The 18,400-nt window shown below is 42.3% G+C and overlaps 1 protein-coding gene across 2 annotated transcripts in view; it reads right to left on the minus strand.

The window, feature by feature from the left end:
- st6galnac3 (ST6 (alpha-N-acetyl-neuraminyl-2,3-beta-galactosyl-1,3)-N-acetylgalactosaminide alpha-2,6-sialyltransferase 3) overlaps nt 1–18,400 on the minus strand; it is a 279,773-nt gene that overhangs the window by 223,038 nt on the left and 38,335 nt on the right. The window contains exon 2 of one of the 2 annotated variants that reach the window (XM_072273354.1): nt 18,151–18,357. The exons of the other annotated variant lie outside the window; for it this stretch is intronic. Within the exon in view, the coding sequence (XP_072129455.1) occupies nt 18,151–18,357 (207 nt within the window). The remainder of the gene's footprint in view (nt 1–18,150; nt 18,358–18,400) is intronic. 2 annotated transcript variants of the gene reach the window in all.

Consider the following 18,400-nt stretch of genomic DNA (forward strand, 5'->3'; position numbering starts at 1 on the left):
GCATCTGATGGACCCAAAGGAATGGCAAAGGCTGACACAGTTTGGTACCAGCAGCATTGCAGGAGTTGCCAGTCAACATTGAACTCAATGTAGGACTGCCTTAGGGACTCCAGTTCTGGATTTTCCCCTCAGAGTTTACTCCTGAAGCCTTCCCCATGAGTGGGTATAGCTGGAAGGCAGTGGAGGTTTGAGATCAGAGTTTTCCTTCTCCTAGATGAACAGCCAACCACAGCTGATGAGCCCATTTGCCCAAAGTGACTGGTTTTAAGGTACTAGTAACCTGTCTTTTCCACTTCTCCTGTCAGTAGAAACAGTTCTGCTGGGCTTAGCAGCTAAGCCACACGTGAAGGCCAGGACCTGGACTTGGTTGTTAGAGGCTATTTGAGGCATATGCCATTGGGAGCATCTGATAGATAGTAGGAGCATGTCTCCATTACCACCCCTGGCTATAACAACCTATAAGAACTTTAAGGTCACTTTCCTCAGGTAGGCTGCTGATTCAAAGAGGTTATTGAAATTCTGAGATTTATGGATTGGACTGTAGTTCAAACTAACTATAGTTCATAGTGACCTCTTTCAGTTTTTTGTGTTCTCTCACCCATTCTTTCATGTTGCAGACTGGCTGTTTAGGGGTTTGGGTGATCTTTTAGTTTGTATGCGAGGGATGGGTTAGTGGCATTTGGGATTTGCAAGTTTTTATTTCTGTTTCTGAGTATTGATGTCTTTCTTTTAACTACTTATGGTTTTCTGTATTCTGTGGCTATTTGGAGAAGCGACAAACTTCAGAGTTGTATTTTGCATACATACTTTGATGGTAAAATGAATCTTTGAACCTTTAGTATATCATAATATAAAGGTACTTTGATAACAAATTTACTTTGAACTTTGAAACACCACAAATATTCACAAAAGCTGAATCTGTCTTGTCTGTATAGAATGGTTGCAACCCCTCTGATAAAACAAGATCCCACAAATAACAACTGAGACAAAGACAAACAAGAGCAATTCTGCAGATGCTGAAAATTCAAGCAACACACATCAAAGTTGCTGGAGAACGCAGCAGGCCAGACAGCATCTCTAGGAAGAGGTACAGTCGAATACAAAGTGTATTCTATCAATATAGTGGTGGTACAACTTTTGAATAAACTCACTACAGGTAGTAACCCAGATCAAAAACACAAGAGATTCTACAGATCTGGAATTCTACATTCTGGCTCCCCTCTTACCTCTTCTCCTCACCTACCATTCGCCTCCTTGTGGTACCTCTCCTCCTTCCTTTTCTTCCATGGTCCACTCTCCCATCCAATCAGATTCCTTCTACTTCAGTCCTTTACCTTTTCCACCTATCACCTCCCAGCTTCTTACTTCACCCATGCACCCCCCCCACCCACCTAATTTCCACCTCACCTGGTTTCACCTATCACCTGCCAGATTACACTCCTCCCCCTCTCTTATTCTGGCTTTTTCCTCCTTTCTTTCCAGTCCCGATGAAGGGACTTGGCCTAAAACCTCTCCATACATGCTTCCCGACCTGCTGAGTTCCACTAATTACACAGAGACTGGCTTAATGATCCAGAGACCCATATTCAAATCCCACCATGGTATTTGAAGAAATTAAATTCAGTTAATTGCCTGGAAATTAAAAATGATAAAAATATCACCTAGCTTTCAGTTGTGACAATGAAACTGCCAGATTATCATAAAAATCCATCTGGTTGACAAATGCTGTCAAGTCTGCCATCCTTACACCTAGTCTGTATCCGATTCTGTCATGCCACTTGACAAAAACACGCAGATTGGTAGGCTAATTAACCACTGTAATTTGCCATTAGTGAGTAGATGAGTGGGGCATTTATGAGAATGTTGGGAATGGGATTAATATAATGTAATGTTCATAGTAAATTTATTATTAAAGTACGTATTGTAGGCCTCGGTTGGTCTCGTGAGACCATGGACTTGCGCCTTGGAAGGTTTCCATGGCACAGGCCTGGGCAAGGTTGTATGGAAGACCAGCAGTTGCCCATGCTGCAAGTCTTCCCTCTCCACGCCACCGATGTTGTCCAAGGGAAGGGCATTAGGACCCATACAGCTTGGCACCAGTGTCGTTGCAGAGCAATGTGTGGTTAAGTGCCTTGCTTAAGGACACACACGCTGCCTCAGCCAAGGTTCAAACTAGCGGCCTTCAGATCACTAGATGAATGCCTTAACCACTTGGCCACACGCCACACAAAGTACGTATACGTCACCATATCCTACTCTGAGATTCATTTCCTCGCAGGTATTCACAATAGAAAAAGTAAGTACAATAGAATCACTGAAAAACATCCAAAAGAAGTTTGGATAAATACATGGATCCGAGGGCTATGGTCTGGTTGCAGGTCACTGTAACCAGGCAGTTTAAATGGTTTGGTTTGGATTAGATGGGCTGAACAGCCTGTTGCTGTGCTGTAGCTTTCTATGATTCAAGAACTATACACAAAGACTGACATGGAACCCATGTGGAAAACAAGTCAAAATGTCCAAGTACAAATAAACAAACAAACAAATAAATAAATCTGAAAACATGAGTTGCAGAGTCCTTGCAAGTGAGTCCATAGGTGTGGAATCAGTTCAGTGTTGAGGTGAGTGAAGTTATCCTCGCTGGTTCAGGAGCCTGATGGTTGAGCAGTAATAACTGTTCCTGTACCTGGTAGCGTGGGACCTCAGGCTCTTTACCTTCTTCCTGATGGCAGCAGTGAGAAGAGAGCATGGTGTGGATGGTAGGGGTCCTTGATGATGGATGCTGCTTTCTTTGATGGTTGGTATGAACTCGTTGGACCCAAGGGCCAGTTCCTATGCTGTATCTGGCTCCATGAATGGAACTAACAGAACTGTGTTTCCAACAATGAAACACACAGTCTCAGTGACCTGCATTCTATCCAGTGCAGGTTGCTGGGAATTGCCATTGAATTGAATTGACTTTATTTCTTACATCCTTCAAATACATGAGGAGTAAAAATCTTTATGTCATGTCTCCATCTAAATGTGCCATGTACAATCATAGTAATTTATCATAAATAGACCAGTCTATGTAATATAGAGTACACTCAAATCAGTGCGATTTCATCAGTCTGATCACCTGGTGGAAGAAGCTGTCCCATTGTAATGGTTTGGCTTGGACTATATGAGCTAAAGGGCCTTTTGCTGTGCTATACTTTTCTACGACTCTATAACTCCCTCTCAGTACTGATCCAGGCTGTGGAACCTTCATATCCTATGTCTGAATATAAAAGCTTGTTTGACTTTTTGGGGATTTCTGCAGTTAATGTCATTAATTAGTGAAGCCATTGTTCAACACAACACAAAGCAATGGAAAGTGAAAAAGATTTAATATACAGCTCATCTACTCGGGTGAGAGCCAGTTTTCTTACTGAATGAATAGTCAGTACAGCTTTGATTATCACACACAGCTTCTGACATTTCAGTCCAGTCAATCTTCTGGACAAAAGTGTCACAAGAAGAGTTAAAGCTGTATAAAAAGAAGGCTGAAAGGACCAGAATATGTTGGTTTTAATCCAGTGTGCTCTGAATTGCTCTTTTTCTGTAGCTTAATGAAACAGTGAACACCTACTCTCAGTGCATAGGTTGATATGATTTCCAGTTTTGAACCTTAATCCGCTACACTTGGGTAGTTTCAGCTACAATGCTGATCATTTCTGGCTATCGAAGGAAGATAAAAGGAATTGCGTTTAAAGCACATCTTCCCTGCTTTTCCTTTCTGTGTCTAGTTCCTCTCCTCTAATTTCAGTCTTTTTCCCCCCTCTTTATATATCCCTTTCTGTAGTCAGTATGACTTTAAACCCTTTGTTGAGATGGACAATTGGTCCTGTCACTCACCAAGGTCCCAGATGCCTTGTTATCAAGTTAGACTCCTGGCAATTCATGGTGTGAAAGAGTTTTGAGCTTTGAAGTGCAGGGAGGTAATAGGGTACACTGCCAGTTATTTCCCCTCCAGCAAGATCTGGCCTATTTATCTTCACACTTTGTTCAGTGAGTACAGCACTAATGATGCTGAGCTGTCTGCCAGGCTTGGCGAAGTTATAATATGAATGGGCTGGACAGCTAAAAAGGAAGTTGGAAATTGATACCTTTGTACCAAAGCTAAAAGTATTAGGCCTGCTGCTTGCCTAGAGTCAATACTTCTTTCAATTCACTGTGCTGCTCACCATTGTCAAATACAGCATTGCTTTCTGCACTAGACTGATTTGGCTGCAGAAAAAAAAGCAACACAAGAGTTATTAAATTCCATTTTAGAAGCAGTTTTCTCTCTATCAGATGACTGTGTCGGGCAGGACCCTCTGCTGAGTCTTTTTGTTAATGAAGGAGATAAATTGTAATAAACTGTAAACTGGAACTAACCCAAGGGCCAAATGGCCTACTCCCTGCAGCATAGAATTTCTCCCTCCCTGTAACATGTGGGATTGGAAGGAAAATCCGATACATCTTCAAGGAGCAGTGCCTCAGAAAGGCAGCGTCTATTATTAAGAACCCACATCCTCCAGGACATGCCCTCTTCTCATTGTTGCCATCAGGTGGGAGGTACAGAAGCCTGCAGGCACACGTTCAACGATTCAGGGGCAGCTTCTATGCTTCTGCTATCCGATTCCTAAATGGACATTGAATCCTTGGACACGACCTCACTTTTTTATTTCTGTTTATGTAAAAAGTGTGTGTATATATATTAAATAGTTAAATTAAGAATAGTAGTGTAAAACCTGATTCTGAAAGGTGAAAGTAGCCAACATTAAGGAATCAGAGGGCACTACTCTCTGTCATAGGCAGCTGGTGAAATTGCCCAATCCAGGGTGACTGTGAGCTCTCAGCCACTTGTCCAGAACAGGCTGGACCAACCCACAGAGCACACTCAGAAAGCTGACATGATGGGTTATTGCGTTACCATGGTAGGGTGGGGAAAGGAAGCCTGGAAGTGATTTCAGCTGTTTCTGTGTCAAAGGAAGTGCAGTGATTCTGCAGCAGCGACAGTGATGATTTAATACATGGTGAGATCTCTCTGCGTCCATATGGAATGCTGTGTTTCTTACATTGCAACAGTAAAATGCTGTAAAGTGCTTCAATGATTGCAAAGTGATTGTTGATGTCCCATGGCGGGCACTATATAAATGCCCGTCTTTCTTTCTTGTACAGGTTCATCACTATTTCCAATTTTCATTAGAGTAACTCATTTCTTTCTCTAATCAGTGGGCACTCAAAGCAATATCTAATTTCCTCAGACTGGTTTTCGAAAGAGAAATGCAAATTTCCCCCAGTGTTTTCTTTGTGAATATAAATATTAATATGTATAAAGGGCCATTAAATGTTTCATTCACACTATTTGGCTTTGGTGAAAATAGGAGCTTATCATTTTCTGCTCAATCAATGAACATTAATGAACACACACATCCTATGCTGGCAAAGCAGGAATATATCACTTAGGTTCAAATCTCACCAGCAAAGACTGACTCCCATCTATCACTTCAAACATGTCAGATAATCAATTCATGCCAAGTCTATTCATGGGGAAATAAGCCAATATTTACTACCACATGAGATAGTACAAAGAATATAATGATGACCCTTTCAGAGACTTTATAACACATGTTCCAGAGACCCATTTTTCCTCACTTAATACCTGCCAATATACTTGACGTTGATGATCTCGGTCACCCTGGTGATGAATCCTGAAAGTTACTGGGATAGTTTATTTTATAGAATCAAGATTTAGCTATACATCAATTCAAACTAGTTAATTGGACATGTTAGCTTCAAATTGTTTTGATAAAAACACAATCCATGGGATATAATCTATAAATCACAATGCAGCCTCAGATGAAGAAGGCTTTTGTTTATTTGTTCACATCTACACAGCACTTCAAACCATTTTGTAAAGATGTTGAATGAATTGCCCTTGTCTCTGCGTGGCCTGGCTCTTCCTATTCCTGCTTTTACCCTGTTCAACCTCTATTATTATTAACCATTTAATAACTACTTAATGACTTTTTAGTAACTATTTAATAACTATGAACTTAACTATTTAATACACATATATATGTGTATGCATTTGCACCTTGGAAGGTTTCCAGGGCACAGGACTGGGCAAGGTTGTATGGAAGACAGGCAGTTGCCCATGCTGCAAATCTCCCCTCTCCACGCCACCGATGTTGTCCAAGGGAAGGGCACTAGGGCTGATACAGCTTGGCACCGGTGTTGTCGCAGAGCAATGTGTGGTTCAGTGCCTTGCTCAAGGACACAACACGCTGCCTCAGCTGAGGCTCGAACTAGCGACCTTCAGACCACCAGACCAACACCTTAACCACCTTAACCCTATGCGCCAACACACACACACACACACACACACACACACACATACATATTCTTACTGCAATTCAATTTTATTCTCTCTTATTTATCATGTATTGCATTGTACTGCTGCCGTAAAGATAAAAATTTTCAAGAATTATGCTGGTGATATTAAACCTGATTCTGATTCTTTTGCCCCCATCACTCACATTTTCTGCCCTCAATAAATCCCACCACCTATCTTGCCCCTCTCACCCACCTCTCTCCAAGACACATCCACCCTTCTTTGACTCAATCGCTTTGGGATCTAATCAGAACCTGTAAAGGAAAGCTTTTCAAAATCAGCTTTAATGTCACTGGCATATGTTGTGAAATTGGTTAACCTTGTAGCACCAGTACAATGCAATATACGATAATAGAGAGAAAAAATGAATTACAGTAAATACTATATATAAAATAGTTAAATTAAATAAGTAGTGCCAAAAAATAGAAATAAAGAAGTGGTCAGGTAATGCTCATAGGTTCAATGACCATTCAGAAATCGGATGGCAGAGGGGAAGAAGCTGTTCCTGAATTGCTGACTGTTTGCCTTTTGGTTTCTGTATCTCCTTCCTGATGGTAACAATGAGAAGAGGACACGTCCTGGGTGGTGGGGGTCTTTAATGATGGACACCACTTTTACGCTCCAACACTGAGCCCCTGAGGAGAGAGCTGCCAAACAGACCTGCACCTTGGTCACCTTTGAGGCTGAAGTACACCAGTGTTTCCAACAAGTGGATAGTCACAAGTCTGTGGGACCGGATGGCCTCCCAGGGCGGGTACGCAGAGTGTGCGCGGCACAACTGGCAGGTGTGTTTACAGATATTTTTCAACTGTCTCTCTCCCAGTGTAGAGTGCCCTCCTGCTTCAAAACATCCACCATTGTTCCTGTACCTAAAAAGACCAAGATAACATGTCTGAACAACTGGCATCCTGTCGCACTCACCTCAATAATAAATGCTTGTGAGGCTGGGTAAGGATTACATCCACGGCTTGTTACCACCCAATCTGGACCCCTTACAGTTTGCTTACTGACACAACCGATCGACAGATGACGCAATAACCACAACTCTACACACTGTCCTCACACATCTGGAGAAGAAGCATGCTTAGGTGAGACTACAGTTCAGCATTCAACACCATAATTCCCTCCAGGCTCGACAAGAAGCTCAGAGACCTTGGCCTTGACCCTGCCTTGTGTAGCTGGATCTTGGACTTCCTGTCAGATTGCCGGCAGGTGGTAAGAGTGGGCTCCCTCACCTCTGCCCCTCTGACCCTCAACACTTTTATGCTGTGGTACTGTTTCTCAGATGGTAGCAGCTGGAACAGTTTGTGGTTGGGGTGATTCAGGTCCCCAATGATCCTTTGGGCCCTTTTTACACACCTGTCTTTGTGAATGTCCTGAATAGTGGGAAATTCATAAAAGCCAGGACCAACAGGCTCCGGTACAACTTCTTCCACCAGGCCATCAGACTGATTAATTCACACTGATACTATTGCATTTCTATGTTATATTGACTGTGTTACTGTACATACTGTTTATTATGAATTACTATAAATTGCGCATTGCACATTTAGACAATGATGTAATGTAAAGATTTTTATTCCTCATGTATATGAAGGATGTAAGTAATAAAGTCAATTCAATTTAGATGATGGAATAGATGGCTTTGTTGCCAAGTTTGCAGGTAATACAAAGACTGGTGGAGAGGCAGGTAGTGTTGAGGAAATGGATAGGCTGCAGAAGGATTTAGACAGTTTAGGAGAATGGGCAAGAAAGTGGCAAATGAAATACAATGTTGGAAAATGCATGGTCATGCACTTTGGTAGTAGAAATAAATGTGCAGACTATTTTCTAAATGGGGAGAAAATCCAAAAATCTGAGATGCAAAGGGACTTCGGAGTCCTTGTGCAGAACAAACTAAAGGTTAACTTGCAGGTAAAGTCAGTGGTAAGGAAGGCAAATGCAACGTTAGCATTTCTTTCAAGAGGTCTAGAATACAAGAGCAGGGATGTGAATCTGAGGCTTTATAAGGCATTGGTGAGGCTTCACCTAGAGTATTGTGAACAGTTTTGGGCTCCTCATCGAAGAAAAGATGTGCTGACATTGGAGAGGGATCAGAGGAGGTTCACAAGGATGATTCCGGGAATGAAAGGGTTATCGTATGAGGAACATTTGATGGCTCTGGATCTGTACTCACTGGAATTTAGAAAGAAGAGAGGGGGATTTCATTGAAATCTCACTAATGTTGAAAGGACAAGACAGAGTAGATGAGGAAAGGATGTTTCCCATGGTGGGAGAGTCTAGGACAAGAGGGCACAGCCTCAGGATAGAGGAATGTCCATTTAAAACAGAGATCGGAGAAATTTCTTTAGCCAGAGGGTGGTGAATTTGTGGAATTTGTTACCACAGGCAGCTGTGAAGGCCAAGTCGTTGGGTGTACTTAAGGTAGAGATTAATAGGTTCTTGACTGGACATGGCATCAAAGGTTACAGGAAGAATGCTGGGGAGTATGCTGAGGAGGAGACAAAAGGATCAGCCATGATTGAATAGTGGAGCAGACTTGATGGGCCAAATAGCCTAATTCTGCTCCTATGTTGTATGGTCTTATGATTTACTCTGGATGCTCTTCTTTCATCCCATATTCCGGTGACATATGGTTAGAATTAATGAATTGCGGGCATGCTGGAAACATTGCAGGCTACCCCCAGCACAATCACCAGGCTGTATTCGCCATTGGTGCAAACAACACTTCTTACTGTACGTCTCAGTGTTTCAACGTACATGTGACAAATAAAGCTAATCTCTTTCACTTTCATCTTCATTGGCATCAGTAATGTTGAGTGAGGACATTTTAAGATTCCTGATGGAGAGCTGGACTCAATAGCTGTTGCCAGGAAGATACATAATTTCCTGTGATGCAAACAGATTTTATTTTTAACACTAAAACATTAGGCCACTTAGTCTACTCAATTTTCAAGAGTTGACACAAAGGTAAAAAAGAAAGTCATAGTTATGCAATAACCTTTCCACACTGTTTGGACAAAGTCAAATTTATTGGCCATTCTTTATAATTCTTGCATTTCTGAGCCTCTGCAGAGGATACTAAATACCAGCAGATGAAAATAACATTGGCCAGACGGTTAATGGAGGCAGGTTTGTATGACATGGAGGGATGTTGGCTTTCCTTTGGTGAACTAGCTGAAATTTAACCACATCTTCATTGTCACCATGATTCAGTGAATTTAGTTCAATAACTCTCTGTTATTGAGAGAGATTCAAATTCAGGATAATATGGCTGCTTATCATGTGCCCACTATCACACCATCAGCTCTGCTTAAGCACGATTATAAGATACACACACAAAATGCTGGAGGAACTCAGCAGGTCTGGCAGCAGCTATGGAGATAAACTAACAGTCACCGTTTCGGGTCCAGAAGGAGGGACTTGGCCCGAAATGTCGACTGTTCGTTCACTTCCATAGACGTTGGCCTGCTGAGTTCTTCCAGCACTTTCTGTGCATTCCTCTGGATTTCCAACATCAGCATACTTTCTCAGGAACACCACCGGTCACAGGCAGCCAACCAGAAAAGGCCCTTTTTATTCCCACTCACTGCTTCCTGCCTGCCAGCCATTCCACCATACGAATTCAATCAAGAGATGGAATTACTTCTTTAGAAAGAGGTGACATCGGGTCAGAGAATGTTGAATTTTTCTGGGTGGAGTTAAGAATCTGCAAGGGGTAAAAAAACATTATGGGAATCATATATAGGCCTCCAAATAGTAGCCCAGATGTGGGGTTGAGATTGCAAAGGGAACTGGAAAAAGCAGGCTGTTGCGGTAATGTCACAATTGTAATGGGGGACTTAAATATGCAAGGGGATTGGGAAAATTAGGTTGGTGTTGGATTGCAAGAGAGGAGATTTCTTGAATGCTACGAGATGGCTTTTTAGAGCAGCTTGTGCTTGAGCCTACTTGGGGAAAGGCTATCTTAGATTGGGTGATGTGTAGTAACCCAGATCAAATTAGGGAGCTTAATGTTTAGAAACCCTTAGGAGGCAGTGATCATAACATGATTGAATTCATACTGCAATTTGAGAGGGAGAAGCATAAATTACAAGTATCTGTATCGCACTGGAATAAAGGGAATTAGAGGCATGAGAGAGAAGGTTGCCCAGGTGCATTGGAGGAGGGTGCTGGCAGGGATGACAGCAGAGCAAATGTGGCTAAAGTTTCTGGGAATAGTTCACAAAGTGCAGGATAGATATGTCCCACAGAGGGTTCTCAAATGGCAGAAGGCGGCCACCATGGCTGACAAGAGAAGTTGAGGACTGCAAAGCCAGAATTAGCATGTAAGGTAGCAAAAGTAATTGGGAAGCTTTTAAAAGATGAAATATGAGGGCAAACTAGCCAATAATAAAGACACTAAAAGTATTTTTTCAGTTATATAAAGAGTAAAAGGGAGGTGAGAGTTGATATTGGACCACTGAAAAATGATGCTGGTGAGGTAGTAATGGGGGACAAAGAAATGGCAGATGAACTTAATGGGTACTTTGCATCACTCCTCACTGTGGAAGACATTAGCAGTGTGCCAGAGGTCCGTGAGTGCCAGGGAGCAGGAGTGAGTGCCATTGCTAGTACAAAGGAAAAAGTGCTAGGCAAGCTGAAAGGTCTTAAGGTGGATAAGTCACCTGGACCAGATGGACTACATCCCAGAGCCTGAGAGAGGTTGTTGAAGAGATAGCAGGTGCATTGGTCATGATCTTTCAAGAATCACTTGATTCTGGCATGATCCCAGAGGACTGGAAGATTGCAAAAGTCACTGCATTCTTTACGAAGGGAGGAAGGCAAAGGAAAGGAAATTATAGGTCAGTTAGCCTAACCTCAGTGGTTGGGAAAGTGTTGGAGTCCATTATTAAGGATGAGATTTTGGGGTACTTGGAGACTAATGATAAAATAAGTCAAAGTCAGCATGGTTTCTGTTAAGGGAAATCTTGCCTGAAAGATCTGTTAGAGTTCTTTGAGGAAGTAAAAAGGAGAGGCAGTGAATGTCATTTACTTGGATTTTCAGAAGGTGTTTGATAAGGTGTCACACATGAAACTGCTTAACAAGATAAAATCCTATGTTGTTACAGGAAAGATACTGGCATGGATAGAGGAATGGCTGACAGGCAGCAGGCAGCACGTGGGACTAAGAGGTACCTTGTTGGTCGCTGGTGACTGGTGGTGTTCCTCAGGGGTCAGTATTGGGATTGCTACTTTTGGCTTTGTGGCAAAGTTTGCGGATGATATGAAGTTGGGTGGAGGGATAGGTTGTGCTGGGGAAGCAATGCAATTGCTGCAGGACAAATTGGAAGAACAGGCGAAAAAGTGGCAGATGGAATAGTGTTGGGAAATGTATGATAATGCTTTTTAGTAAAAGGAACAATGATGAGGAATAGCATTGAAATGGGGAGAAGGTTCAAACATTAGAGGTGCAGAGGGACTTAGGAGTCCTCATGCAACACTCCCAGAAGTTTAATTTACAGTTTGAGTCTGGGGTAAAGAAAGCAAATACAATGTTGCCATTTATTTCAAAGGGAATAGAATATAAAAGCAAGGAGATAATGCTGAGCCTTTATAAGACAGTAGTCAGGTCATACTTCAAGTATTGTCAACAGTTTTGGGCCCCATATCTCAGAAGAGATGTGCTGTCATTGGAAATGGTCCAGAGGAGGTTCACGAGGATAATTCTGGGAATGAAGGGGTTAACATATGAGTAGCATTTGGCATGCTTTGGGCCTGTACTCCTCGGAATTTATAAGAATGCGGGGGATCTCACTGAAGCCTACTGAATTTTGAAAGGACTAGATAGGGTGGATATGGAAAGGATAGTGCCAACAGTGTTGGTATCCAGAACTAAAGGGTACAGCCTCAAAATTGAGGGACGACCCTTTAGAACAGAGGTAATGAAGAATTTTTTTAGCGAGAGAGTAGTGAATCTGTGGAATGCTCTGCCACAGACTGCGGAGGCCAAATCCGTGGGTATACTTAAGGCGGAAGGTGATTGTTTCCTGATCAGACAGATCATGAAAGTTTGGAGTTGCATGGAGTTGAGTGGGATCTGGGATCAACCATGATGGAATGTCGGATCAGACTTAATGGGCTGAATGGCCTAATTCTGCTCCTATGTCTCATGATCTTGTGGTCTCTTACCAACAGGGCCACAACTCTGCCTATACCTTCCTGCCTGTCTTTTCAATACAAAGTATCTCCTTTGATGTTAAACTCCCAACTATGGTCTTCTTTCAACCAGGACTCAGTGATGCCCACAACATCATACCAACCAATCTCTAATTGTGCCATGTCAGTCCACCTTATTCTGAATGCTATGCATATTTAAATACAGCACCTTCAGTCCTGCATTCTTCACCCGTTTGAATCTTGCCTCTGTGGTACAATTTAACTGTTTGTTCCAGGCAATCCAGGCAGCTTGTTGAATATATCCGCAAAAAAATGCGAAAAGTTGCTGTAAGTGCACAAATTCTTCTTTTTCTTTTTCTCTGCAATGTCCACATTGTTAGTTTCTTCAATTACTAATGGCCTTGAAGGGTCTCAGATTCAGATTATCATACGTTCATTGAAAAATACAGTGAAATTTGTCATTTGTGTTAACAACCAACAACCCAAGGGATGTAAGGATGGTCTGGGGTTATCACACATTCCAGTGTCAACATAGCATGTCCCCTATGTCCAGCAGAGCACACAAGCAAAAACAACAACAGCAAAATGTGCCCCTTTATCTCCTTTGATATCGACCCTGGAATTGTCGATGATAACCAATGAAGATCCTAAATTCCAAGCCTCATACTCTGGACTTGTCAATGACCAGGACCCCGAACACTGGGCCTCAAACTCCGGTCTCACCATTAGAGTATCTAGGCGGGTCACTTGATCTCATGCCTCCTGCCCTCACGGAATTCCTTTCCCAGAATACACTTCACTGTCGACTCGCTGACCTGGTTGGTGGGTGGGTTGGTAGACCAACAACCCTCATCCTCACTGATCACCTGGTCCGACTCCAACCACAAATGCCCTTTACCACATGTCCACGTCGTTGGCCTCTGAACATGGAAGTGCAGAGCAGAGAACTGGACTCCGGCCTGATCTCCAATTCCTCACAATCCCTGTCTCTAAACCTTAACCTGACCCATAACCCACTCTCTGTCCCCAAACTCATCCTTCTGAATCTAAAAGAGATAACTAAATCTGAGGCACATGCCAATGGAGACCATAGCTCAGCACCATCTTGACTTCAAAACATCAACTGTTTATTTCTCTCCGTAGATGCTGCCTGACCCTTTGAGTTTCTCCAGCACTTTTGTGCATAGCACCAAGGCCAGGGTGGATGCGTTCACTGATCCATGTTCTGCTCTTTATGATTCGATTTGATTGAGATGAAAGCCTCCTTGTTTCTTTGATGCAATAATACCCTTTGAGAAGCATGTGTCACTCTAAATAAACTATAATTAGCCATCGCAAAATGCAGGAGGAACTCAGCAGGTCAGGCAGAATCTGTGGAGGGAAATAAATAGCTGACAAAAAGCCGACTATATAGTCCTCTCTATAGATGCTGCCTGACCTGCTGAGTTCCTCCTGCAGTTTGTGTGGTGTGTGTGCTGCTCTGGATTTCCAGCATCTGCAGAACCTCTCATGTCTATAATTAACTATCGTCTTCTGATTTCCAGATTGGGCCAATGAACAATAAACTGTTAATGGCCAAGCTAATTCATTCCCTCCCCTTACCCCTTCCTTTTTAGTCATGAAGAAGAGCCTTGGTCTGAAACGTTGACTGTTTATTCATTTCCCTAGATTCTGTCTGACCTGCTGAGTTCCTCCAGCGTTTTGTGTGTGTTTCATTAATAAAGTGCCTGATATCCACTTTAAATATTAATCAGGGTTAATTTATCCTGTTTTGTCTTTAATTGTAGAAGTCACCTGAATGGAGACCATAAGTTTCTTTTGTCAGCGAACGGCTTCTGTTCTGTGCATTGTGGAGCTTGACTGAATTTATAGCAAATCGATAGTAAGGGGGAGGTAATCAGGAGAATAGCAAAGAATAGATCACAAGTCAATGCTATCACCTTTTATATCTCATTCTATTCAATACAAAAATGCATTATAGACCATAGCACTATTGGAAAAGAGCTTCAGGAGTTTGTATTGTGACAAAGCCAATAGCAATTTAGCTTCCTTTAATTTTTCAGTCATACCAGGAACTCAAGCACAAAGATCCAGGCTGTTACCTTGGTACAGTACTGAGGCAATGTCAGGGGGTGGGAGGAGGGGAAAGGAGTAGAAGTTCGATTGAATCTGAGTGAGCCCATGGTCACCCCCTTCATTCCTCCTTCCTGTTCAGCCCTGATGAAGGGGCTCGGCCTGAAACAGCAACTGATTAATCCTTTCTATAGATCGGGAACCCTTGCTTAATGGTATTGGTCCATGGCATGAGAAAGGCTGGGAACCCTTGCCATAGATGCTGCCTGACTTGCTGAGTTCCTCTTACATTTTGTACGTGCTACTCTGGATTTCCAGCATCTGCAGAATCTCTTGTGTTTATTGTTAAACTGAGTCAGTGAGTAAGCTTTTCCAAGAAACATTAAGGTACTGTCTGCTTTCTACAGGATCCTTTGGAGATACTTTAACAAAGAGAAAGGAAGTTTCCCAGATGCCCTGCCAAAACAATACCTAAACACAAATTATCTGCTTTGTGAGAGTTCATTACACATCATTTATAACATAAATTATATTGCAGAGATGCCTGACCGAGCTGGTAAATGTACTCTATTATTGCAAGGCTTTCCTCTTATGAAAGGAGGCATCTGAGATAATAACCTGGTTTCATATGGCAGAGGTAAACGTGGAAAATTAAACTGTGAGTGGGGAAAGAGACAGAGGTTTAATGTAACAATGAATCAATTTAAGACTGATCATCGCAAAGTTATTCATATAATGAATGACTTCACATGGCACAGAAACAGGACCTAAAATCCACCAAGTCCCAGAAATGTGGACAGAAGGCTAGAATTGCCTGGGATATTATAAACTAGGAAATGCAAGCATGGCATGGAATAAAACGTGTGATTTCAATAAATATATATATCTGCATGTCTTTGTTATCAAAACACAAATTCTTAGAATTGCATAGCAATGTGATACAATGAGGAAAAGGCCACACTGCATGACAAGACAAGAAAGACAGAGAAATCTAGTAAGAGGTTTATGATTAGATTTTAATTCAAATTCTGTGGACAGTTCTGGGCCGCAAGAAAGATGTAAGGGCCTGAAAATGGTTGAAGGACATAGACCAGGATGTTACCAGAAGTGAGGGACTGTTACTAAGAGTATGTGATAATAGTGGGCTGGTTCTCTTTGGAACAGAGAAGGAGAAGATTTAATACAAGAGGTTTTATTAACAAAAAGAAAAAGCTGCTCACTTTGTAGAGTATGTTGATAAATTCTTTGGTAATAAATGTGCTTTGTTAATTCAAATTCAAAGGGGAAAAGCTGCTCCCTTTGTTGAGTGAATTAATAATCATAGGCTATACAAAATAATTAGAATGTGATCTTTAGAGGGATATATTTTTCACCCAGAGACTTTTTGGGATCTAGATCACTCAGGTCCAAGAGGTCTTGAAGGACACACACACACGATTTCAGTCTCTGTGGTGGTCCTATAGGTAGAGTGAGGTGAAGGGATAAAGATAAAACATTAGCTTTATTTGTCACATGCATATCAAAACATTGAAGTATACAGTGAAATGCATTGTTTTTGCTTCAACGACCATCACAGTCCAAGATGTGCTGGAGGCAAGTGTTGCCATAGTTCCAGCACATAACTAGCATGCCCACAACTTACTAACTCTACCTTGATGTCTCTGGAACGTGGGAGGAAACCAGAGCACACAGAGGAAACCCATGCGGCCATGGCGGGAATGTACAATCCTCAGTTTACAGCTGGTGCTATCGAATTTTACACTAACCGCTATGCTACCATGTGGGCAAGTGGCCAAGTGGTTAAGGCATTGGACTAGCGACCTGAAGGTCATGATTTCAAGCCCCAGCCGAGGCAATGTAACACTCACAACAAGGACACAACAAGGACACACATGTTGTGTCCTTGAGCAAGGCACTTAATCACACATTGCTCTGTGACGACACCGGTGCCAAGCTGTATGGGCCCTAATGCCCTTCCCTTGGACAACATTGGCATCATGGAGAGGGGAGACTTGCAGCATGGGCAACTGCTGGTCTTCCATACAACCTTGCCCAGGCCTGTGCCCTGGAGAGTGAAGACTTTCCAGGTGCAGAGCCATGATTTCGCAAGACTAGCGGATGCCATAATGCTACCATGCCGCCCTACGGACTGTGGCAGAGTTTTGTGCACTGAGCATCCGTCCGGACACTGAGAACATCCTGCCTCTCCATTCAAACACTGCTGTCATATGATGGTTTACACGCTCCTCCAAAGGTACCAACTTTCTTTAGTACTGCTTTGGAGTCTCAACCTACATCCGCTGCTCAAATCACTGTAGTGGGATGCCACTGTCTGACATTCTGAACCCCCCCCCCCACCACCCCCAGAAAGGCTGTTGACATTGAGACATGGTGCACAGTAGAAAGTTTTTAAAAACTTCTATTCTTTGGTTTTTGAACTTGGAATGTGGCATTGTCACCCTAGTAATTGTGTGGTAAAGTTATAAATAAGAATATTTTATCATTTGTGTGGAGAGTAAGAGGGAAGGAGAAAAAAATCTCTTTAAAATGCAGGCAGGAAAATTGGTTCAGGAACCTCTGCTTTGAGGATAAATTGGATGAACAAAGATGAGTCAAGGAACTGCTGTGTACCTGTCCTGAATTTTCTGCATATTAAGAAATATCACAACACATGCCAGTGATAATAAACCTGATTCTGATCAGTAACTCTATATTCTTAATTTTGCTTCTTTTCCTTTTGTACTACCTCATTGTACTTCTGTATGGGACAATCTGTCAGGCTGGCATGCAAACAAATGCTTTCCACTTTATCTTAAAACATGTGATAGTAATAAACCAATTACCATGAGACCAAAAAGAGATAGGAGCAAAATTAGACCATTCAGCTCATTCAGTCTGCTTCACCATTCAGTCATGGCTGAACTTTTTAAACTTCATTCACCCATCTATCCTTAACCCGTTACCAATCAAGAACCTATCAATCGTTGCCTTAAAGAGACATGGTGACTTAGCCTCCATGAAGCTCCATGGCAACAAATTCCACAAATTCACCACCCTCTGCCTAAAGAAATTTCATTTCATTGTTGATTTCCCCTCCTCATCTCAGTTTTAATGGAACATCCTTTGTCCTGAGGCTGTGCCCTCAAATCCTAGACTTCCCTACCAATGGAAACATCTCAATATTGAGACCTTTCAGCATCCAGTAGGTTTCAATGAGATTCCCCCTCATCCTTCTGAATTCCATCAAGTACAGACCACAGCCATCAAACACTCCTCATATGTTAAGCTTTTTGTTCCTTGGATCATTCTTGTGAACGTCCTCTGAACATTCTCCAGGCCCAACATCTTTCCTTAGATATGGGCCCAGAAAATATTGTGCTTGTCAGAAGTAGTTCTTATGGCTAAACAGATAATCAATTACCAACCTTGTGTCTGAGCACAAACTAAAGGTAAATATGATATCCAAGTTCCCTCCAAGTTGATATGAAAGGATTGCGTCGCCATATTGATACAGTTACCTGCTGCGTTGTGACACTGATGTAGCCAAGGAGGTCGCGGGGCTGCTGGCTGATGGTGGTATGTGTGAACGCTCTTGCTGTGCTTAAAATCCCATCCTGGTCAGGGTAAGGCTGAAGAAGCAGCGATGAGATGTGGTTTGTGTACCGGACCACGGCCCCAAAGAGCGAGGCCACCAGTATTGAACTCAGCACAAAAATCGATTTCTTCTGTAAGGTTGAATTGGTAGAAAAAAGGGGAAAAGAATTGTTA

The sequence above is a fragment of the Mobula birostris genome, chromosome 12, assembly GCF_030028105.1.
Source record: "Mobula birostris isolate sMobBir1 chromosome 12, sMobBir1.hap1, whole genome shotgun sequence".
Taxonomy (NCBI): domain Eukaryota; kingdom Metazoa; phylum Chordata; class Chondrichthyes; order Myliobatiformes; family Myliobatidae; genus Mobula; species Mobula birostris.